The sequence below is a fragment of the Neofelis nebulosa genome, chromosome 12, assembly GCF_028018385.1.
Source record: "Neofelis nebulosa isolate mNeoNeb1 chromosome 12, mNeoNeb1.pri, whole genome shotgun sequence".
NCBI classification, from domain to species: Eukaryota; Metazoa; Chordata; class Mammalia; order Carnivora; family Felidae; genus Neofelis; species Neofelis nebulosa.
In genome coordinates this window covers 38,985,787-39,009,759 of record NC_080793.1, presented here as the reverse complement: position 1 = coordinate 39,009,759, position 23,973 = coordinate 38,985,787, and the positions used below count along the sequence as shown (strand labels likewise).

The 23,973-nt window shown below is 39.6% G+C and overlaps 1 protein-coding gene and 1 non-coding gene across 9 annotated transcripts in view; both read right to left on the bottom strand.

Moving 5' to 3' along the window:
- Positions 1-23,973, bottom strand: part of UBAP2 (ubiquitin associated protein 2) — a 112,030-nt gene that overhangs the window by 21,500 nt on the left and 66,557 nt on the right. For 4 of the 8 annotated variants that reach the window (XM_058695095.1, XM_058695099.1, XM_058695100.1 and 1 more), the window contains 6 exons: positions 19,488-19,553; positions 13,905-13,960; positions 9,725-9,792; positions 7,167-7,356; positions 3,615-3,828; positions 265-539 (listed from right to left, as the gene is read on the bottom strand). In XM_058695095.1, coding sequence (XP_058551078.1) covers positions 265-539; positions 3,615-3,828; positions 7,167-7,356; positions 9,725-9,792; positions 13,905-13,960; positions 19,488-19,553 — 869 coding nt within the window. Of the gene's footprint in view, positions 1-264; positions 540-3,614; positions 3,829-7,166; positions 7,357-9,724; positions 9,793-13,904; positions 13,961-19,487; positions 19,554-21,377; positions 21,442-23,973 lie in introns of all 8 variants that reach the window. The other 4 variants (XM_058695096.1, XM_058695102.1, XM_058695097.1 and 1 more) reach the window with 4 other exon arrangements.
- LOC131492286 (small nucleolar RNA SNORD121A) lies at positions 6,966-7,048 on the bottom strand. Its single transcript, XR_009251990.1, has one exon. It is a non-coding gene; the product is annotated as a small nucleolar RNA SNORD121A (small nucleolar RNA).

Below are 23,973 nucleotides of genomic sequence, written 5' to 3'. Positions count from 1 at the left end.
CTATCTATGGGACACAGCTAAATACACAAGACCAGCAAATTCTCTGAGCCAGGTCCAGTACTTTGAATTAACAGTCTCTATCTCTAACAAAAAGCCATTCCCTCTAATATTAGCCCAGGCACTCAGAAATAGCCAATTCTCATAAAGCAGGAAGCTATGTGCATGACAAAAAATATGATGTCTGAGGCTTACTAACCCAGCCCTTGAGCTAAATGTTAAGTTATATCCACTGTTGGGATTGTGACTTCTGGATGGAGAACACACCTTAGAAGCTGGGGGTATCCGCCGCTTCGGTAGTTTGACGTGTTTAGGCTGTGGCTGGTGGGCAGTCACAGCAATGTTTTCTACAGTCATGCTGGGAAGCTGCAGAAGTTTGTTCACAGTGGAGGTACTGTCCCTGGGTGTTGACTCTCGCAGTTTTACCTGGGAAGGAAAGGACTCCAACCCAGGAGGAGGAACAGCAACGGGCTGAGTGTGGTGCTGCTGTCGCTGGCTCAGTTGACTGAGAACCGGGGATGGTTCAGGTTGAGATTTGAAGTCTATTAAATATGTGAAGGGGGAGGGAAGGAAAGTAAGCAACAATCAATTATTTAGGCACACGAGCTTAGAGCTCCCTCTTCCACCATGACTGAGAAAGAAAGGTTGTAGTTATCACTGGTTTCTCCCAACAACCATCTAGCTGAATCCCCTAAGTGGGGGGTGTGTGATATATTATAGCTAGCGTATGATAAAAGAAAAGGATGACTGTATGGGCTTATAGATAAATTCTTATGCAGACAGGAGATGTAGTTTATGTTAAGTTATACTGGTTGAAAAGTGGGTAAGAAAAGCAAGGAGTTGCTACACACATCTGGCCTTTAGCTAATAGCAAATTATATTTTGTTGCTTTATGAATTTTGTAACTAAATTGTTAAAAATTATTTTCCAGTAACTAATATGTGATATCACAAAATCCAGAAAGCAAAAAAAAAGCGTATATGTTAACATAAATCACCCTTCCAACACTATCTGCAGATTCAGTCTACAAAGGCAGACACTGCACCCAGGTATATGAGTATCTTCAGAGACACTGTTTCAAAATACAAACGTATACAGACACACACACACACATACATTATATACAGTTTCCTCACAAACCATTTAGTTTTCAGAAACTGTTCCACATTAATGTGTGAAGAGCTACTTCATTTTTGTGGCCACATAGTAATCCAGTGTACATAGGCATCAAGTTTTAAAACCAGTACTATATTAAAGGGCTTTTAGATTTCCCAACTCTTGCTATGAAAAACAATGCTGTAATGCACGGTTTTTTATGTAAGACAGTTTGCTCAAGTGCAAGTATACCTGTAGAAAAGAGTTATTGGTTCAAAGAACAACTCTTCATTTTGACAAATACTTCAAGATTCTTTTCCTAATTTGAATAATGGAAAATAGCATAAAAGATGCAAATAAAAATAAGTTGGATGAAGCATCATTTCATACACTCCAATATACCTTGCCTATGAACTCTGACCATACCTTGTTGACGATTTTTTTACTTTGTTGTTCATCTCCTTGATTTTTAGTTACTCTTTTTTTTTTAATGTTTAGAGACAGAGAGAGACAGAGCATGAGTGGGGAAGGGGCAGAGAGAGGGAGACACAGAATCTAAAGCAGGCTCCAGGCTCTGAGCTGTCAGCACAGAGCCCGACGCGGGGCTTGAACTCACAAACTGCGAGATCATGACCTGAGCTGAAGACAGACGCTCAACTGACGGAGTCACCCAGGCACCCCTTTAGTTACTCTTTTCTATAAGGAAGTTACCCTTTATCTACATGATTTTCAAGTCATATACGATAGAAGTTGGTAATTTTTTTCAGCAAAGAACCAGATAGTAAATATTTTAGGCTGTGAAGGCCATCTGTTAGCAACTACTCAACTCTCCCTCTATAGACTGCAAGTAGTGCTAAGACAACACATAATGGGCGCCTGGGTGGCTCAGCTGGTTAAGCATCAGAATCTTGATTTCAGCTCAGGTCATGATATTGTGGTTCATGATTTCAAGCCCCACATCAGGCTTTGCACTGACAGCGTGAAGCCTGCTTTGAATTCTCTGTCTCCCTCTCTCTCTGTGCTCCCCTGCTCGTGTGTGCGTGCACGCCTTCTCTCAAAAATAAACATTAAAAAAAAAAAAAAAAAACATGATGAGTGGTAATGGCTGTGTTCCAATAAAACCGTATTTGCAAAAAGAGGTGACAAATCTAGTTGAAGGTTTGCCAACCCATGACTTAATGTATTTCCATCTTAGATAAATCTATTTTTGGACTTTATATTAGAGGCATGTAGGAAGAAGACAGGATTTATAAGGAACATGGGAATACCATGTGCAAATCTAAAAACCCTTATCACCCACTGCAGTGGGTCTGCAGAAAAAGATTAACACAGCACTATAGCTGCCATCAAAAATGCCAACTTGTTTAACTGGCTCTTGGCTAGTGTCTGGGAACATAGACTTTTGATATGTTCCAGGCAAAGGCTGCCAGCATTCTTAACAGTTAAAAGTGACTCTGTGCCTTTAATGTTTGTACAATGTGGTTTATAGCATACAGTTACTTTCCTTCTGGGAATGTGGACTTTTAGTATGTATTCAGCAGACGGTAAAAAACTTTGGGCAATGAGGCTCTAATGAATAGATACGCCTCATTTTGAAGCCTGGTGGACATCACTTCAAACATGGGAGTGGTCTCAAGCACTTCCATTACAAAGAACTATTTCTTTGAGTAGAGAAATGTACTTCTATCTCTTTGAATAAGTCCTAAACATAAACCTGCCCAGGAAACCAACCCTATGGTTAATACAATCCTCTGCTGTTCCTTAATGCAGTGTGGCATGCATATGTTAACAGGAAATGGGTGTTTTAACATCACAAAGTCTACAGTAGTATAGATTAGAAATTATCAAACTTACACATGGTGCGTTTATGTTACAAACCACTGACAGTAAGCCTGGCACAAATCATGATAGATACATACGAATGTTAGAATGAGAAAGCAATCCATAGGGTGTGATTTAAAATGTTGTCCAGGGGTGCCTGGGTAGCGGTGTCTGTTAAGTGTCTGACTCTTGATCTCGGCTCAGGTCCATGATCTCAGAGTTCGTGAGTTTGAGCCCCGCACTGACTCTGCACTTATGGCACAGAGCCTGCTCAGGATTCTGTCTCTCCTTCTCTCTGCCCCTCCCCTACTTGTTGTTCGCTTGTGCTGTCTCTCTCAAAATAAACATTAAAAAAAAATTTTCTTTTAACGTTGTCCACATCCCTGACTCGGTCCCCACCCTACTGTAATACAGCTTAGAAAATTCTGTTTCGGCCTTTACTTACAAAGTGTTGTTTCCATATATTTGCATGGCTTTCCCATGCTTTTGCACATCTCTTCAAAGTATGTTCTAATATTACTTCTACCACTACTACTACTAACTAAATACAAAGCTAACGGAATTAATTCAGAAATGCTATAGATATTCTACTAAATAGTACCTCTGGATAAATTCCACATTAGCGTTACAAGTCAACACACTCTGCTAATGTTCAGCATGTCCTCACTAGGGGCAAACCACCACAGAACATGTATACTTACCAAAATGACTAAGGACTGAGGACTGGGAAGTTGAGGACTTGAGGTCCCAAGAAGTAGTAGTTGTGGGGGGACTTGTACTATTCTGTTGTGAACTTGGGGTAGTGGTAAACTGGCCCAAATTTGGAGCTTTCAATTGGTCCAAAATCTGGGAGCTGGTGATGTTTGCCATTTTGGAAGGTGCAAGCTCTCCAAATCCTGAACCAAGGACGGATGACTTTAAAGAGAAAGAAAAAGAAAAACCTTCAGCAATACAAATCTATCCCAGAGTTAAAACATACCAAGTATTTTCACAAGGATTTTAAAATCTATAACCCAGAACATGGAATCAACAAGACTCACCTGAGCAAATACTACAGGAAAATATTACCAAAAAAGATCTGATTAAATCCAAGAATCAGTCCTGATTCTGATGAGAGGTTAAAGGAAGAGGACTATTTTCCCTGGATTTTAGGATAAAAGTGATGTCACAAGTTCACAAACAAAATAGTTTTCTAAAGAGAAATATCATGAATTAAATGACAAAGACAAGCTAGAGAAATAAAAATATAGTACTTTCTCAAAATATGGAACAACAATAATCATCTTTAAGTTTGGTCACAGAAAGGCTCAGCCATGTAATCCTACAATATTAAATGCAGTTTGCAGTACCTGTCTAAAAAGTTAATATTCTAAAATCAGACAATGATTTACACATGAAGTATCTGTGTACTGGACAGATACCCTGGACACCGCTGTGCTTATTTCGAGCTATTTTGATGACTAAGAACACCAAAAATGCTCCACAAGTATACAAAAGAAAATGTTACACCTCCCCCATCTATCCTGTCAGGTCACATACCAAGATCCAAAGAGAATGATATATGTAAAAGACCACTTTATAACCACTTTCTAACACCGTACACAAAAATAAACTCAAAGTGGGTTAAAGACCTAAATATGAGACCTGAAACCATAAAAATCCGAGAAGAGAACACAAACAATAATTTCTTTGACATCAGCCATAGCAACATTTTTTAGATACATCTCCTAAGGCAAGGGAAACCAAAGCAAAAATAAACTATTGGGAAAATATCCAAGGAGAATGAGACCCTAGGACTAGTGAACACAACAGCAGATCAACTTCATTTTTACCTATCAAGATCATTCAGTTTCTGAAAAAGATAAGTTGTCAAAAAATAGCTTTTCAAGGGGTGTCTGTGTGGCTCAGTCCAACTCTTGATTTTGTCATGATCTCATGGTTTGAGCAAGACCCTCATTGGGCTCTGCACTGACACATGGAGCCTGTTTGGGATTCTCTCTCCCCTCTCTGTGCCATCTATGCTCTGAGCGCTCGCTCTCAAGCCCCCCTCCCCAAGAAAAACCTTTCAAAACCATTTAAAAGGTCACAAATAGAAATGACTTGCATTCTCTTAAGAGATCAGATGTAGAAAGCTGAAATAATTGTTTCTGTTAACAATATCCAAAGGCATGGAGTATCCCAGTTGTTCTAAGGAAGACCAAATTCTCCAATTTGAGTAAAACATTTAAGTTGTAGGGAGTTACTGCACATCACACAATCTACTAACATTATTTATCACTACTTTAGAATCCTTGCTATTTCATGCTGCCAAAACACCTGTCTTATGTGGCTACAAATCCAAAAACCCAGTTCAAGCCCACTTGTTCAGTAAAGGCTTCCAGAATGATGCTTTTGTTCTTCCTCTTTTCCTACCTAATTTCTATCCTGCGTTAGCCAATACTATCAAATGCAGTTTCTGTGTGTTTTACAACATAATGAAATCACTGAGTCAAGGACTAGCACCTTGCTTCAGGTTAACATTTAGCACAGGACTTCTCAATTTCACCTACACTTCAATAGATGGGGGCTTTAAAAATGTGTATTGATACACAAGTATGCCTGCACTCATATACACAAATACACACAAATGCCCAACTCGCAATCCCAAGATTCTGACTTATTTGGTTTGTGCAGACTCTGGCATTATTTTATTATCCTTACTACTGTTGTTATTTACTGAAGTTCCCCAGTGATTATGAAAGTACAGTAGGTTGAGCACCACTCCTCTAATATGCTAAACATTACTTGTTCCAGTTTCTCAAGGTATTATTCATTACAAAAGGCAACACACCTGAAGGCACTGTTAAAAAAGAAACACAACAAAACAAAAAACACATGTCCTAAAAAGAAAAAAAACAAAATAATAAAACAAACAAAACTCATGTCCTACCTATGCTGAGTGGCCTGGCTAAGATTCCAACAGTTCGCATAGACATTACATCAGCAGACCAGTAGCAGATAGAAAGACATCGGAGGAAGAAAGGACAGGGATGGTTCACCTCAAACCATGAGGGTACTGGGGCACCTGGCTTGCTCAGTTGGTGAAGCATACAGCTCTTGATCTTGGGGTTATAAATTCGAGCCCATATTGGGGATAGAGATTACTTAAAATAAAATCTTTATAAAAAAAAAGAAAAACTTGAGACCCCCTCAAAATAGAGATAGCATCATGCCTTGGGCTGTCCCACTTCAAGCACTCACATTCTCTCGTACACAATCATCAGTGGTACTAAAAATGCCAAATTCTCAAGCCAGTTATACATGACATAACGTGGCTGTGCAGAGTAGAACACCACAATGAAAAGTTTACATATTAAATTCTCCATTTTATGAAGTGGTTCAGCAAATGATTTTTGAGTCAAGTAGGAGAGAAAGATTATTATCATATTTATAAATTCTGTTTCTCAACCATGGATTTCAGGTAAAACACAACAAAGAATGAACAAAAATAATTACCACTAGTGAAAGCTGTGGATCTGTATTTGGAGGTGTTCCAACTGAGAACACCTCACTGCCAACTGAGCAGTACCTCCAGTTAGGGCCTTCAGTTCACCATTATTCTGCAACTACATTCTTTGGTTATCTTCATATCCTTCACTAACAGTTCCTGAAGTCCTTTCTGATAGGAGCTAAATTCTCATAGGAAGTTAAAGTCAGATATGCAAGCGGCAGATGACCCTTATTTTAAGGAAAACACATCCACATTAAAAGGGCTTCTGCTACAAAGTGAAGTTTTATGAAAAGATACACTAATTTTATGAATAACAATTAAAAATGCAAAAAATAAAAGCCTTCCTAGACTTAGAAAGAACTGTTTTAGCATGATTTTAGCAAGCCAATACTGACAAACATTTGCATTTTATTACACTGGAAAACAAATGAAAATTTTAATGTCTTAAGTACAGACTTTCAAAGAAAATACAAGAAAAAAATTATTAATAAGAAGGATGCCTCAGTGATTAAGACTTAAAAGATTTCAACTAATCATAAAGAAGCATTTTTTAAAAATCATTGTCCAGGAAACTCAGAGTAGTTGAATTCCACATGGAATCATCAGATATGTGCTTGGAAAGTATCACATCATTGTTTTCTGGACTGAGATCGTCTAAATATTTTTGTATTTAGAAAATAATTATCAGGCATGTGTCATTCTAGAATACATTTGTTCGTGGGTACAGTCCTTCAAATCCCATACTAAAATAAAAGTGAGTTACCAGACTCTGAGGAGAATAGGAGTTGACAGCAGTGGAGCTGCCAGTCCCTGGTGCCATCTGATTGTTGTGCTGAGAATTTGTGAAGACAAGGGCTTGGCCAAAGCCCTGTTGTTGGGAAGTTTCAAAGGAGTTGACTTCTGAGGCTTGACTGGGAGGAACAGGCTTCTGGAGCAAGGCTACCAGATCAATGCTAAGCAGACAAAAAGCAAATGAGGAATGAGTCAAAAGCACATCTTACCAACAATGAATTTGAGAAGTGTATCAATATAAAGTAAATTCATGTTAAAAATAATCTAAGTGAGGTGATCTCAGGGTCATAAGTCAAGCCCCACGCTGAATGCAGAGATTATTTAAATAAATAAAGTTTTAAAAAAGTTATAATTTAAGTGAGGAAAACTTTTGGAAACTGTAGTTTAAAGGAGCCAAAAGAACAGCATCAATGACCAAAAAAAAAAAAAAAAAAAGCATATGAAGCCACAGAGACTAAAGCAGGGCTTTGCAGAGAAGAGAAATGAAAAGGTGCATTGAGATAGTTCCACAGAAATAGCACAATAACAACTCATTTGAAAACCTGGAGCAATTGAGTAAACAGTATTCTGAAGTTTGGCTCATTTTCTTTAGAATACTTTGCCCCATTCATTACTTGGAACCAGTGTCTCTTCAACTTGCCTCAAAGAGGGTGAATCTCTATTTTGAGGGATTGAGAACCACAGCCATAGTAGACAATCCAAACAGTCATAAATATTTCTACATTCTACGGTATAAGATATTTAAGCTTATATAAATCTCCAATAATTTTCTCTCTTAAACATTCAGGGGGGAAAACACAGTAACAAATCCTCTCTAGAACACTTGTAATGTCCCCAGAAAAACAGATATTCCAACTTAAAACTTACGGCCTGAAAACCTAAAAGCCTGAGGAAGAAATGATCTTCAAGATATATACAACCTGACATGTGAGTGAACTAGCTACTAACTCCTCCACAGAAACTGCAAGGTGCTCAGAATTTACTAACAAGGTAATTTGCTCCCTTAAACCATTTCAAAGGCCAGTTCCCACTCAGTTCTCCTGTCTGAAACGCTCACCATGCCAGTGAGGCAGATTCTGGAAGGTCAAATAATTCAAGGCCCACTACTATCTAATAAAGATCAAAGTTCCTAGGCCTGTATTCCTCTCCTTATGCACTACCCACACTTACTCTCCTGTAACCAGGCTAAAGTACCAGACTAGTATTTTGGATCCCCAGGTGATGTTATACTTATGATATCCTAACTCCAAGGATATAAATACAGGGTAGTTATATTACATATAACCCATCTCAAAAGATGCATTATCTCTCACACACACACACACACACACACACACACACACACACACACAATACAGCAAGTTCTATTCCAAAAAGTTGGTAAGATGTATTAATATAGTATAGCAGTGTCTATTAACTAACCATTAAATAAGTATATTTTTCTTTTCTTCTTTAAATTCCCTCCCATGCCCAACTGTGACCTCTGAACCCATCCTTTCCTCTGCTTCAGTGAATAGAGAAGGGGCTTCATATATTTTTTAATGTTTATTTATTTTTAGGAGTGGGAGGGAGGGAGGGAGGGAGGGAGGGAGGGAGGGAGGGAGGGAGAGAGAGGGAGAGGGGGAGAGAGAGAGAGAGAGAGAGAGAGAGAGAGAGAGAGAGAGAATCCCAAGCAGGGTCTGTACTGTCAGTGCAGATCCTGGACACAGAGATCAGTCTAACCAACCATGAGGTCATGACCCAAGCCGTTATCAAGTATCGGAGGTTTTTGTTGTTGTTGTTTTTCTTAAATAAAAATGATCCTGGGGCACCTGAGTGGCTGAGTCGGTTGAGCGTCCAACTCTTGTTTTCAGCTCAAGTCATGATCCCAAGGTCATAAGATTGAGCCCCATGTCAGGCTGCATGCTGACAGTGCAGAGAGCCTGCTTAGGAGTCTCTCTCTCCATCTCTCTTCTCTCTGCCCCTTCCCGGCTTGCTCTCTCTCCTTCTAAAAATGAATAAACATTTGAAGAACAAGAGGAGAGGGGAGGGGGAGGAGGGAGGGGAAGAGGGGAAGGGGAGAAGGGAGAAGGGGAAAGGGGAGGAGAGGAGAGGAAAGAAATAGAAGAGCCCACATAAAATGAGAAATTTGTATTAGTATGAGAATGCCTAAATAAATGGTATTACACACAGAAAACCAAAGGTATTTTGTATTAAGTTTATCTGTCAAACAATATACTGCATTTACCAAAGTAAAAAAGAACCACCATAAATAGGCTTAATATAATCTCTACAACAAATGATAACAAATCACACACATAATTGCTATTTTAATTCATTAGTGGATACAACTAAGTAGATAATGATGTAGGCTATGTCAGTTCACAAGGAAGGTTAAGGATAAAACAAATTCTCAGAAGAAAATAGTAAAAACAGGAAGAGATTCAAGAAAAGGAAAAAACAGAAAGAGACCTGAGAACCAAAACAAATTTCTGGAGTAAGAAATTTAAATTATGCTTTGAATAACAAAAGGGGACAAAAAGTGTTTACCTTTGCCCAGGTGTGACATGATTCTCTGCTGGAACAGCTGAGGCAGTGAAGACTTTTGTTTCAGAAAGCTGTATGGAAACGAATAAAAAAATACTTTGCTCTTATTTTACGTAACATAAAACCCAAAATGTATCCAATTTCTGACAATTTTGGGGCGCCTGGGTGGCTTGTCGGTTGAGCGTCTGACTTTGGCTCAGGTCATGATCTCACAGTTCTTGAGTTCAAGCTCCACGTCAGGCTCTGTGCTGACAGCTCAGAGCTGGTAGCCTGCTTTAGATTGTGTTTCCCTCTCTCTCTGCCCCACCCCCTCTCATAATGTCTCTGTTTCTCAAAAAAGTAAATAAAAATGATAAAAAAAATTTTTAATAAAATTTCTGACAATTTTTAGTCACCAGTACTCTCATTACACTTCACCCAAAAAGTGGTCTAAAACAGAAGAAATACACAAGTGATCATAACAATTTTGTTAGGGGGAAGGTAATTTTTAAATTCACAAACCCGAAAAAAGGACTTCACATCAGAGAAACAATGAAGTCAGACCAGGGTTCGAGTCCTAGTCACGCTGTTCTATTTGACATTATACAAAATGAAAACACCAGTAAAACCACCACAAATGCCAAAAGTTTGAAAGAGCAAAAACCTGATGTTTCTTCTTCCCCCAAACAGATGGTTTTAGTATTTCATTTATTAGTAATCTGTATTTCTTTTTTATTAAGTCATAGGTTTTTTTGTTTTTATAAAAACAACTTTATTGGGGGTATATCACATCCAATAAGCTGCAAATATCCAAAGCAAATAACTGGGTTTTGTCATATTTATATGCCCATGAAATCATCACAAAATCATGACAATGAACATATTTATTACCCTAAAAGTTTGCTCCTGTCCCTGTGTAATCAATCCCTCCCACCACTCACCTTAGTCCCCAGGAAACCACCAATGTGTTTTCTGTGACTACAGATTAGGGTTCTATTTTCTAGAATTTTAAAATATGCAATCTTGGGGCACCTGGATGGATCAGCCTATTGACCATCTGACTCTTTTTTTTTTTTTTTTTTTTTTTTAATTTTTTTTTTTCAACGTTTTTTATTTATTTTTGGGACAGAGAGAGACAGAGCATGAACGGGGGAGGGGCAGAGAGAGAGGGAGACACAGAATCGGAAACAGGCTCCAGGCTCCGAGCCATCGGCCCAGAGCCTGACGCGGGGCTCGAACTCACGGACCACGAGATCGTGACCTGGCTGAAGTCGGACGCTTAACCGACTGCGCCACCCAGGCGCCCCTTGACCATCTGACTCTTGATCCCAGATCAGGTCAAGATCTCACGGTTCGTGAGACCAAACCCCACATCAGGCTCTGTGTTGAAAGCATGGAGCCTGCTTGGGATTGTCTACCTCTCTCTGCCCTTCTCCCACTCTTGCTCTTACTCTCTCAAAATAAAAAGACTAGAAAGAAATATGTAAAAATTATTTAAAGTGGATGCGGCTTTGAGCCCCATGCTGGGCAAAGCTTACTTAAAAGAAAATTTTAAAAAGGAAAAGGAAGGGAAAGGTTAATAATTCAAGTAATTTTAGATTGGCACCTTAGATTACTCATGTTTCAATAACCATTATTTTTTTTTTAATATTGAGAGAGAGAGAGAGAGCGAGAGAGAGAGAGCGCACAAACGAGCATGAGCAGGGGAGGGGCAAAGAGAGGGAGACACATAATCTGAAGCAGGCTCCAGGCTTCTGTCAGCACACAACCTGACAAGGGCAAGCCCACGAACCATGAGATCATGAGCTGAACCAACTCAATGAGCCACACAGGCACCCCTGTTTTTTTAATTTTTTAGATCGGTATCAAGCCCCGTGTGGAGCTCTGTGCTGATAGCACAGACCAGGCTTGGGATTCTCTTTCTCTGACCGCCTCCCCGCCGCCCTGCCAAAATAATATAAGTAAACTCTTAAATAAATAAATAAATAAATAAATATCAATAAATAAAATTTTAAAGATATACTTGTGAGTACAGAATGTTAAGACAGGGAAAAATAATCTCAACAATTTCAAAGACTGGGTCACTTTATATTAAAGATCAATACTTAAAGGGCCTTTACTCTCCATCATGATGTCTGCTCTACCAGTCTATCACATACATACATGTTCTGGACCTTGAGGGTCAAACAGAAAAATGACATAAAATATGGTATAGGGCTATTAGTTCAGTTACATTTTTTTTTTTAATTTTTTTTTTTTTCAACATTTTTTATTTATTTTTGGGACAGAGAGAGACAGAGCATGAACGGGGGAGGGGCAGAGAGAGAGGGAGACACAGAATCAGAAACAGGCTCCAGGCTCCGAGCCATCAGCCCAGAGCCTGACGCGGGGCTCGAACTCACGGACCGCGAGATCGTGACCTGGCTGAAGTCGGACGCTTAACCGACTGCGCCACCCAGGCGCCCCACAGTTACATTTTTTTTTTTTTTTTTTTTTTTTTTATTTTTTTTTTTTTCAACGTTTTTAATTTATTTTTGGGACAGAGAGAGACAGAGCATGAACGGGGGAGGGGCAGAGAGAGAGGGAGACACAGCATTGGAAACAGGCTCCAGGCTCCGAGCCATCAGCCCAGAGCCCGACGCGGGGCTCGAACTCACGGACTGCGAGATCGTGACCTGGCTGAAGTCGGACGCTTAACCGACTGCGCCATCCAGGCGCCCCGACATTTTTTAAAATTAAATCTTTTTTTTGTCAAACAGCATGTTATGCTGAGCCCAGAGTTATAGATCAACACTGAGAAGCTAGTGTAGTACACTCGAAAATGGTTATCAAATAAATGAATATAAAAAGCTAGTCTAGTTTTAAGAAGAAGGGGTTGGGCCTAGAACCAGAATCAGTTAATTTCAACTGTGACCAAAACACTATCTCCTTTAATTAAAATGTTATAAAAAATAAACATCCACAGGCCAGGGCAATAGTTATCAGAACAAAACAGGGGCTCCTGGGTGGTTAAGCATCTGACTTTGGCTCAGGTCATGATCTCACAGCTCCTGAGTTCAAGCTCTGCATTGGGTTCTGTGCTGACAGCTCAGACCTGGAGCCTGCTTTGGATTCTGTGTCTCCCTCTCTCTCTGCTCCTCCTTTGTTCATGCTCGGTCTCTGTTTCTCTCTCAAAAATAAATGAACATTAAAAAAATTTAAAAACAGGGGTGCCTGGGTGGCTCACTTGGTTAAGCATCCAACTTCGGCTCAGGTCATGATCTCACCGTCCATGAGTTCGAGCCCCGCGTCGGGCTCTGTGATGACAGCTCAGAGCCTGGAGCCTACTTCAGATTCTGTGTCTCCCTCTCTCTGACCCTCCCCCTGTTCATGCTCTGTCGCTCTTTGTCTCAAAAATAAACACTGGGGCGCCTGGGTGGCTCAGTCGGTTGGGCGTTCGACTTCAGCTCAGGTCACGATCTCGCAGTCCGTGAGTTCGAGCCCCACGTCGGGCTCTGGGCTGATGGCTCAGAGCCTGGAGCCTGCTTTAGATTCTGTGTCTCCCTCTCTCTCTGCCCCTCCCCCATTCATGCCGTGTCTCTCTCTGTCTCAAAAATAAATGAACATTTAAAAAAAAAATTTTTTTTTAATTTTTTTTAACATTTAAAAACAAAAGATAAGCTAAAAAATGATTTTTAGGCCTACTTAACACCTGATCCTTTTTTTTAAGTTTATGTTTTAGTAATCTCTACACCCAATATGGGGACCGAACTCATGACCCCCAGTTCAAGAGTCCCATGTTCTTCAGACTGAGCCAGTCAGGCATCCCTAACACCTTGTCAATTTTTTGTTAGTCAGTCAGTCAGTCTGTCTGTCTGTCTATCTATCTATCTATCTATCTATCTATCTATCTATCTATCTATCCATCTGCAGGGCAGGCAGGTGAACATGAGCAGGGGAGGGGCAGAGTGAGAGAGGCAGAGAGAGAATTCCCAGCAGGCTCCTCAATGTCAGCACAGAGCCCTACAGCAGGACTGGATCTCACAAACCATGAGATCATGACCTAAATCAAAACCAAGTTTCTTAAAAATCTTAAAAACACGATAATCACATGTCTGAAAAAGAGCCATGGGCAACTACAAGATGTTTCCAGCTTTTTCAAAGAATGCATGCCCTTACCAGAAAACAAGAGGAAGACAGATCTAATCTGATGCTAAATACTTACATCTTCAGTCCAGTCGTCTGTTGTCCACTCTTCCACCGAATTCTTCCAGGCCCCTGCTGACAATAATCATAGTTTACATCACAAAGTCAAATATCATCTCACTCCAACTAATTCTCTATCGTATACTGTATAAAATGTGTCATAAATCTTATTAGTAATTTAGTTTACAATCTAATATGAAGCTCCTGATCTATTCTCAATAAAATGCCATGTAGTCAAATTCAACTTAGCTAGATACTATCCACATAAACTGAAAGCAAAGTCTCACACTAATTTTGCTTCAGTGTAGATCATATCCAAGCAATTCTGCCATGATTAATAAAATATGAGCATAGCACAAATACACATATTTAACCATGAGAGCCTTATGATATGTAACATTTAAAACAGAGCAAAATTCATTATGAAGCTGGCTTGGCTGGATCTTAATTTCAGGTAGATTACTGAACTACTGAATTTATAGATGCATCCTCTTTGTAAGATATTAAAGGGGTGCCTGGGATGGCTCAGTAGAAAGTGTTCAACTCGGATTCAGCTCAGGCCATGATCTCACGGTCCTGGGTTGGAGACCCATGTCAGGCTCAACGCTAAGAGTGCAGAGCCTACTTGGAATTCTTTCTTTCTTTCTCTCTCTCTCTCTCTGCCCCTCCCCTGCTCATGCTTTCTCTATCAAAATAAATAAACTTAAAAAAGATATTAGGTCCATTCTATGGTTCCCTAATTAGATCTCCAGCAAAGCTGAGCATTAGTCCTGCTCACATAAATTCTGGTGCTATATACTAATTGCTGATGAGCAGATGCAGAAGATCTGCTCAAACAATTCTTACAGAATAAATATTTAAAGAGAAGCATTTGTATTCAGAAATGCTGACTTACATGCAAATACGTGCAAAAATCAGAGAAAATGATTTCGTAAGAAAATACACAAAGATATCAACTATAACTACCCCCAGGAAGTAAGACTGTGCATGTTTTCACTCCTTCAACAGGGAAGAAATGAGCTGAGCATCGACCTACAATGAGGTTTGTGTATGCAAAGGACAAAAGGAAGAGAAGAAGTGGAAAACAATTGAGAAAAGGGCAGGTAACCAGATCTAACTTCCTTAGAACTAGGTCTATAACCTAATAACCAACTGTTTCATGAATAAACAGAAGGTGTTACCTATGAAAAGAGTCCTTCCTAATGGAATTCTTTCAGGTGGATGTCCCTAGTTTAGGACTGGTTATGGCAAACATAGAATTGATGAATGTATGCAGTATGGCGCTCTGTAAAATGTCCCCTAAGATATGCTACTATATACGAGATATTTCAAACCTAAAAAACATTCCCTCCAGTGTGAGAACCCTACACACATCACTGAGAGATGTCATCTATCATCATGGATCATGGGACATATACATTAAAGGAAGGAAGAACATGGATACAGGCACTGTTTGTTCTTCTGTGCCTCTCAACTGCATGTATCCTTGAAATAATCATAAACATTAATGCAGAATGTTCTGAACTGACAGTGTGATCCTTTCTACTGGTTCACTCATCATACCTTTTAATGGTTTCCACAACTTTTCCAGAAATATCATAAAACAATTAGGAATTTAAGTGGACCCAAATATCTCTTTGAATTAAAACTTTTTTTAAGGTTTTTCTTTTTGATAGAGACAAAGAGAGTGTGAGTGGGGGAGGGTCACAGAGAGAGGGAGACGCAGAATCCAAAGCAGACTCTAGGCTCCAAGCTCCAAGCTGTCAGCACAGAGTCTGATGTGAGGCTCGAACCCACAAACCACGAGCTTATGATCTGAGCCGAAGTCGAAAGCGCAACTGATTGAGCCACCCATGCACTCCCAATTCAAACAGCCTCTTAAAACTAGGAAGAGGTCCTAGTTTAAGTGAAAAAATACGAGTTGCAATTAGTCCCAGTCAGAAATCAGTAGTGAAAAGTTGTTCTCTAGACCTCTGCCTAGGCTTCTTAGAGATCACCCTGTACACAAAGCTAAATATATCTAAGGCAAACCATCTACCTACTCTCCACTCTTATATTCCTTCTGCAATGTGATTTTCTTCAAGGCACTGATACATAATCCCCAATGTTTTAATAGATCTCCGTCAAGACTTTTCTCTAAGTAGATATATAGTTTTAAAAACTCACAACTAGGGGCGCCTGGGTGGCTTGGTCGGTTAAGCGTCCAACTTTGGCTCAGGTCATGATCTCCAGGCCTATGAGTTCAAGCCCCGAGTCGTACTCTGTGCTGATAGTTCAGAGCCTGGAGCCCGTTTGGATTCTGTGTCTCCCCCTCTCTCTGCACCTCCCCCGTTCCCACTCTTTCTCTCTCAAAAATAAACAAACATTAAAATAATTTTTTTTTAACTCACAACGAGACTAACTTAAAGGGCAGCCAGTATACAGTGTTCCTGGTGCTACCTTGATCCAACCTACCCTATGGTTCATGCTGTCAATTTATCATAGGAGACAGTACTCTAAAGATTAAGGAATCCTAGAAAAAGCAGGAGTTCAACGTAAGCAGTTTTAGGAGCATTCTAATCAAGAAAAAGAAAACAACTGCAGAGGCTCGAAAATCACTCCTAAAACATTCATCTTCAAGGCCTTTAAGACTCTTAGTAGGAGGGGCACCTGGGTGGCTCAGTTGGTTAAGCGTCCGACTTCGGCTCAGGTCATGATCTCACGGTCTGTGAGTTCAAGCCCCGCGTCAGGCTCTGTGCTGACTGCTCAGAGCCTGGAGCCTGTTTCAGATTCTGTGTCTTCCTCTCTCTCTGACCCTCCCCCATTCATGCTCTGTCTCTTTCTGTCTCAAAAATAAATAAACGTTAAAAAAAAATCTTTAAAAAAAAAAAAAAAGACTCTTAGTAGGAAACAATTTATGGTGGAATTTTTCTCGGAAACCCTTCATCATCAATCATCAACCAACCAATACTGGGTTAAAAGCCTACATGTTTGGGGCGCCTGGGTGGCTCAGCCGTCCACCTCTTGATTTTGGCTCAGGTCATGATCTCAGGATTCATGATTTCAAGTCCTTCATCAGGCTCCATGCTGGCAGTGTGGGGCCTGCTTCACATTAACACTTTCTCCTCTCTTTGCCCCTCCCCTGCTCAAGCTTTCACTCTCTCAAAATAAATAAATAAAAACTGGGGGAAAAAAAAAAAAAGACTACATGTTTAGCATGATGTTAAATACCAAAGCCCTATTTCACTGGAAAGACAAAAATGTTGTGGGTGATCATGGTGTATATTTTTAAACAATAAATCACACACAGCTGATTAATAATTAGAAATGTGGAGGACAAAAAAAAGTTAATGAAAGCTAGAAAGGGAAGAGAAAGTTTATGGGGAAAATAAAGTATAGCAAAACTCTTAAAAGTTGGGGGGGTGCCTGGCTGGGACAGTTGGAAGAACATGCAACTCTTGATCTTGGAGTTAAGTTCAAGCTCCACGTTTGATATAGAAATTACTTTAAAATAAAATGTTAAAAAAAAATCAGGGCAGCTGGCAAGGGTCAGTTGGTTGAGCATCCAACTCCTGATTTCAGCTAAGGTCATGATCTCACAGTCTAAGAGATCAAGCACGTGTTGGGCTCCATGATGACATTTCTGAGCCTGCTTGCAATTTTCTCTCTCTCTCTCACTCTGTCCCTCCCCCACTCTCCCTCTCACTCAAAATAAATAAAAACTTAACAAATCCTGAAAGCTGGAAAACAGCTGGGAAGATCCATCAATTGGTCGATCAATCTAGATTGAGAAGGGATACTCCAAAGGAGAAAAACAATGATGAGGTATTACAAAACCCTCTATATAAAACATCGAAAGTATCCTGAAATTTACAAAATACTGGGGCACCGGGTGGCTCAGCTGGTTAAGCATCCAACTGTGGGTTTCGGCTCAGGTCATGATCTCACGGTTTCATGGGTTCTAGTGCCACATCAGGCTCTACGCTCATGGTGCAGTCTACTTGGGATTCTCTCTCGCCCTCTCTCTCTCTGCCCCTCCCCAACTCACACTGCCTCTCTCTCAAAAAGAAACTTAAAAGTTTACAAAATATTTTTCCAAAAATTGTTGTGATAAAATACTCATAAAATTTACTATTGTGATCATTTTTAAATGTCCAATTCAGTGGTATTCAGTTAAAGCACACTTTCATATATGTATACGTAAAGAGACTGGCCTAACACTTAGAAGGGTCTTATTAAAATAATCACAAATTTAGAGGGGCGCCTGGGTGGCGCAGTCGGTTGGGCGTCCGACTTCAGCCAGGTCACGATCTCGCGGTCCGTGAGTTCGAGCCCCGCGTCAGGCTCTGGGCTGATGGCTCGGAGCCTGGAGCCCGTTTCTGATTCTGTGTCTCCCTCTCTCTCTGCCCCTCCCCTGTTCATGCTCTGTCTCTCTCTGTCCCAAAAATAAAAAAAAATAAAAAAAATAAAAAAAAAACGTTGAAAAAGAAAATAATCACAAATTTAGACATGGAGATTATAGTTAGAATTTGAGTACATTTAATAAGAAGACAAAATACGTAGTCCCAACCAAGTGCAACAAGTGGTTATGTCAGACCACAGAGAAGGCAACCCCTTATCAGAAACCAGGGCCAGGGTGCCTGGGTGGCTCAGTCAGTTAAGTTTCTGACTTCGGCTCAGGTCTTGATCTCACAGTTTGAGAGATTGAGCCCTGGGTCAGGCTCTGTGCTGACAGTGCAGAGCCTGCTTGGGATCCTCTCTTCCTCTCTCTCTCTGCCCCTCCCTTGCTTGTGCTCACTCGCTCTCTCTCTCAAAAATAAATAAGCTAAAAACCCACCCTAAATATACAGACTATAAAAATTACAAGACATTACATGTAAAACAATACAGGCTCTGATCCTAATACTATTGTGAAATATTACGCTTTTACAGTAAGACTTTCTTCCCCATTACTCACCTATAAACCTACACCTCAAACGTGGGAAAACATCAATGATATTGATTTATTTTCAGCTTAAAACAATAAATTTGAGGTGCATGCTTTATGTTGCATTTAACTTGATGTTAGCATTCTATCAAAAGCACATTAAGGTAGCCATGTAGGAAAAAAGAGATAAAAATCTGTGCTGCCTTGAAGGCCAATCTGTAAAACAATTCCATAATCAAAAGTTGGTATTTAAGGGGCACACGGGTGGCTGAGTTGGTTCATCACCCGACTTCAGCTCAGGTCATTATATAGTGCTTGGGTTCCAGCTCCATATCCAGCTTTGCACTGACAGCATGGAGCCTGCTTCAGATTCTCTGTCTCCCTCTCTCTGCCCCTCCCCCACTCACATTTTTTCTCTCAAAAATAAACATTAAAAAACATTTAAGTTGATATTTAATCAAGCAGGTGCAAAAATATAGTTTTTACAAATATTCACTTGATGAATTCTACTTAACTAGCCTTGATTAAAAAGGCAGACACTGTAAGCATTTTGAAAGATTCTTTTTATTTCAACTAAGTTCTATGTCCAACAGGCAGCTTGAACTTACAGCCCCAAGATCGAAAGTTGCATGTTGTACTAACTGAGCCAGACAGCCACCCCGAAGATTTTTAACTAAAGAATTAAGAAAACCATACCTTTGAGTCCATAGGAATTTTTGTGTGGCAGATCCTGAGCTACATTATGAGCATTTGATGCCAGTTCTGCAGATCAATGTAAAATGGAAGGTTTTCACATATCAAAATAATGAAGGTATTCATCAGAAGATAAACTGTTTAGCAACTTAACAAAATTAAAGCATCAAAGCTGATCTAGGCTGTGCATCCGAGGAAAGGGAAACGTACTGCAATCAATACTGTGACAGCCCGGGGCACCTGAGTGACTCAGTTGGATGAGCGTCCAACTTCGGCTCAGGTCATGATCTCACAGTTTGTGGGTTCAAGCCCCACATCAGGCTCTGTGCTGACAGCTCGGAGCCTGAAGTCTGCTTCGGATTCTGTACCTCCCTCTCTCTGCCCCTCCCCCACTCCCACTGTCTCTTTCAAAAATGAATAAACGTTAAAAAAATAAAAATAAAGAAAATACTGTGACAGCCCACTGTACCTCAACTATAAATCCTATTAGCCAGACGGCCTTTGAACATTCAATTGCATCAACTACACTTGTTCTCATCCCCATGTTCACCAAACTCCCTTCCCACTTGTTAAAACCATTACATGTTTTACAAATATGTTTAGTATGTTTCGACTTATAAATCATTATTGTAACTATCCTTCAGTCATTCCATTTTCCATAATGGAGGGTCTGCCTCTAAAGAATGGATTTGATTACAATCCTGTCAAGTCATGTTCCTGAGCCTATAATTATGGTTGAGGTCCACACGCAGAACTGTATGTTTCCAACAAGAAAATGCCATTCTGTGAGGCCCCTAGAGAAACAGCCCCAGCACTCTTATCAACTGACATCCTTTAACTGTATTCTGCATTAAACACATTTCCTTGTTTTTCAGCAAGGAATCTACTACTCTAAATGTGAATCGGGGGAAGAAGGGGAAAGAGAGGAGTCCAGAGAAGACAGGTGAAGGGAAAAGAAGAGGATGTGGAGAGAAAAAAGAAAAGTAACAGTTAAACAACTAATTCAACATTGTTTCAAAACCTGATTTAAAAATCAGTAAGAGTTATGAATAAAACCACTTAAAAATACCATGCACAGTTTTCTGTATGGATGTGTTTTCTTTCCTTTTCCATAAAAAATAAGGGCTGGAATTTTAAGATGGGTATTATCTAAACTTTGTTGATCTTTTTCAAAATTCGTATGGGTTATACGCCAGTATCTGTACTTTTCTATAAAAACTTTAAAATCAGGGAGACTGGCTGGCTTGGCTCAGCCGGAAGCACAGGTAACTTTGATCTCAGGGTTTTAAGTTCAAGCTCTAGACTGGGTATAGAGACTTCTTCCAAACAAATTTTTTTACGGTTTTTTTTAAAAAAATTTTTTTAACATTTAATTTTTTTGAGACAGAGAGAGGCAGAGCATGAACGGGGGAGGGTCAGAGAGAGGGAGACACAGAATCCGAAACCGGCTCCAGGCTCCAAGCTATCGGCACAGAGCCTGACGCAGGGCTCGAACTCACAGACCGTGAGATCATGACCCAGGCTGAAGTCGGATGCTCATCCGAATGAGCCACCCAGGAGCCCCTAATGTATTTTATTTTGGAGAGAGAGAGAGGGAGACAGAATCCGAAGCAGGCTCCACGCTCTGAGCTGTCAGCACAGAGCCCAACACGGGGCTCAAATCCATGAACTACAAGATCATTACCTGAGCCCAAGTCGGATGCCTAACCAACTGAGCCATCCAGGCACCCACCCCTAGGTGTACAGATTTCTTAAAAACTTAAAACAAAATACAAATTTCTTTAAATAAAAATTTAAAAAAATTTTTTAAATATTTATTTGAGGGAAACAGAGCATGAGTCAGGGAGGAGCAGAGAGAGAGGGAGACACAGAATCTGAAACAAGCGAACTCACAAACCGCCAAGATCATGAACTGAGCCAAAGTCGGACATTTAACCAACTGAGCCACCCAGGCACCCTAAAATGAAAATTTTTAAATCAAATTTTCAATTTACACCAAAAAAATATCTGCTAGGATTCTGATTAAACATACACTTCACGTAAACATCAATTTGAGGAAAAATATAACTTTTTAATAACATACTGAATCTTCAGTTCATAAGTACTGAGTATCTCTCTCTCCATTTTGGGGTCTTGGTATTTCTCATCAGGTTGCATAATTTGCAGCATACAAATATTAGACATACTTTATCAGATTTAATATAAATATAGCATGTTTTTGTATGAACTATAAATGGTACCTTTTTTTCCTTTTTAATTATTTGCAATTGTTGATGGCTCATACAGAAAGTCTTGATTTTAGGGTTGGTCACACAACTACATGCATTTGTTAGAATTCACCTACTTATAGCCCTTCAAAAGGGTAAATATTACTGCATATAAAACATATCTCAATAAACCTGACATTTAAAAAATCAGCAAGGAAAATTTTCATGAGGTAGACTACCATTAATAAGTCCAAAGAGAGTCAGTAAAAACTAAGTTTCACAACAACCAGACATGAAATATATAAACACGGTATATTCTTTCCATTCATTTCTTCTTAAAACATATATATACAAATATGTATATGTGTGTATACACACACACATATATATACATATTCACACATATATATAATTTTTTTTTTTTTTAATTTTACAAGAGGGAGAGAGAAAGAAAGAATGAGAATCTTAAGCAGGCTGCAGGCTCCAGGTTCAGCGTGCAGCCAAGGCACAACTGTGGGATCAAAAACTTGAACCCAAATCAGAAGACCAACTTTCAACTGATTGAGCTTCAATTTTATATTTTAAAATAAAATTTTATATTTTACGTTTTCACAGGTAGAAGGCTGATGATCTGGCATATCGTTACACTGCCAGGCATTTGAAATTTGAGGCTACAGATTTTTTTTTTCCATTTTCTCTCTGTTGATGGTCTATAGAAATACATCTATTGAACTTCTATCTAGCACCTTTTAAAACTCCCATATTAATTTTAATATTTTATCTATAGATTTTTTTATCATTTCAAGAAATGACAGGTTTTTACTCTTTCCAACCCTTCGACTTTTTTGAGTCCTTATTGCAATGATTAGGACCTCTAGTACATTGGTATATAGAAAGAGTAAGAGGAAGCCCCTTTACCTCCTTCCAGAGAAAAAAACATTCAACACATCACCATTTACTGTAATGCTTGCTGTATGTTTTGTAGATATCCCCTGTCTAAGATTTCTTTCTATTCCAGATTTGCCGGTTTTTTAAAAAATCAGAAATGGAGGTTAGGTTTTGTCAAATGCATTTCTTTAATAAGGAATTTTAAGCTTTAATCGGTTAAAAGTATAAATAATTATTTTTGTTATTGAAATATAACTCACACAAGCGTACAATCCATCCTCTTAAAGTACACATTTGAATGTCTAGTATATTCACAAGTTATGAAACAATCATGACTATTCCAGAATTTTTAAAAAAAATTGTTTTTAACATTTATTCATTCTTGAGAGATGGAGACAGAGCACAGACAGGGGTGGGGCAGAGAGGCGGAGACACAGAATCCGAAGCAGGATCCAGCCCAACACAAACCACTCACAAACTGTGAGATCATGACCTGAGCCGAAGTCTGACGCTCAACCAACTGAGTCATCCAGGCATCCCCTATTCCAAAATATTTTCATCACTCCAAGAAGAAATCTTTTTAAGATTTTATTTTTAAGTAATCTCTATACTCAACATGTGGCTCAAACTTACAACTCTAGAGATCGAGTCACATGCTCTACTGAAAGAGCCAGCCAAGCGCCCCATTCCAGGCAGAAATCTTGAAACCATTAGTAGTCATTCCCCATTTTTCCCCAAATGTTTCCAACCCTCAGCAACCAACAATCTGCTTTCCCCCCCCCCCCCCCCCGATCTGGACATTTCCTACAAGTGAAATCATATACTATAAAATATGTGATCCTTTATAACTGACTTCCTTCATTAAGCATGATTTTTTTTTCAAGTTAGTTAATTAATAACATACAGTGCAGTCCTAGCTTCAAGAGTAGAACGGAGTGATTCATCTCATATATGACACTCACTGCTCATCCCAAAAGTGCCCTCCTTAATACCCATCACACATTTAACTCACCACCATCACCACCCACCCCCACAAACCCTCAGTTTGTTCTCTGTATGGTTTGGGGTGCCTGGGTGGTTCAGCCAGTAAGGCATCCGACTTCAGCTCAGGTCCTAACCTCACGGTTTGTGGGTTTGAGCCCCACATCGGGTTCTGTGCTGACAGCTCAGAGCCCGGAGCCTGCTTCAGATTCTGTGTCTCCCTCTCTCTCTGCCCCTCCCCTGCTCACACCCTGTCTCTGTCTCTCAAAAATGAATAAACGTTAAAAAATATTTAATTACAAAAAGAGTCTCTTATGCTTTGCCTCCGTTTTTATCTTATTTTTCCGTCCCTTCCCCTATGTTCATCTGTTAACTTTCTCAAATTCCACGAGTGAAATCCTATCTGTCTCATT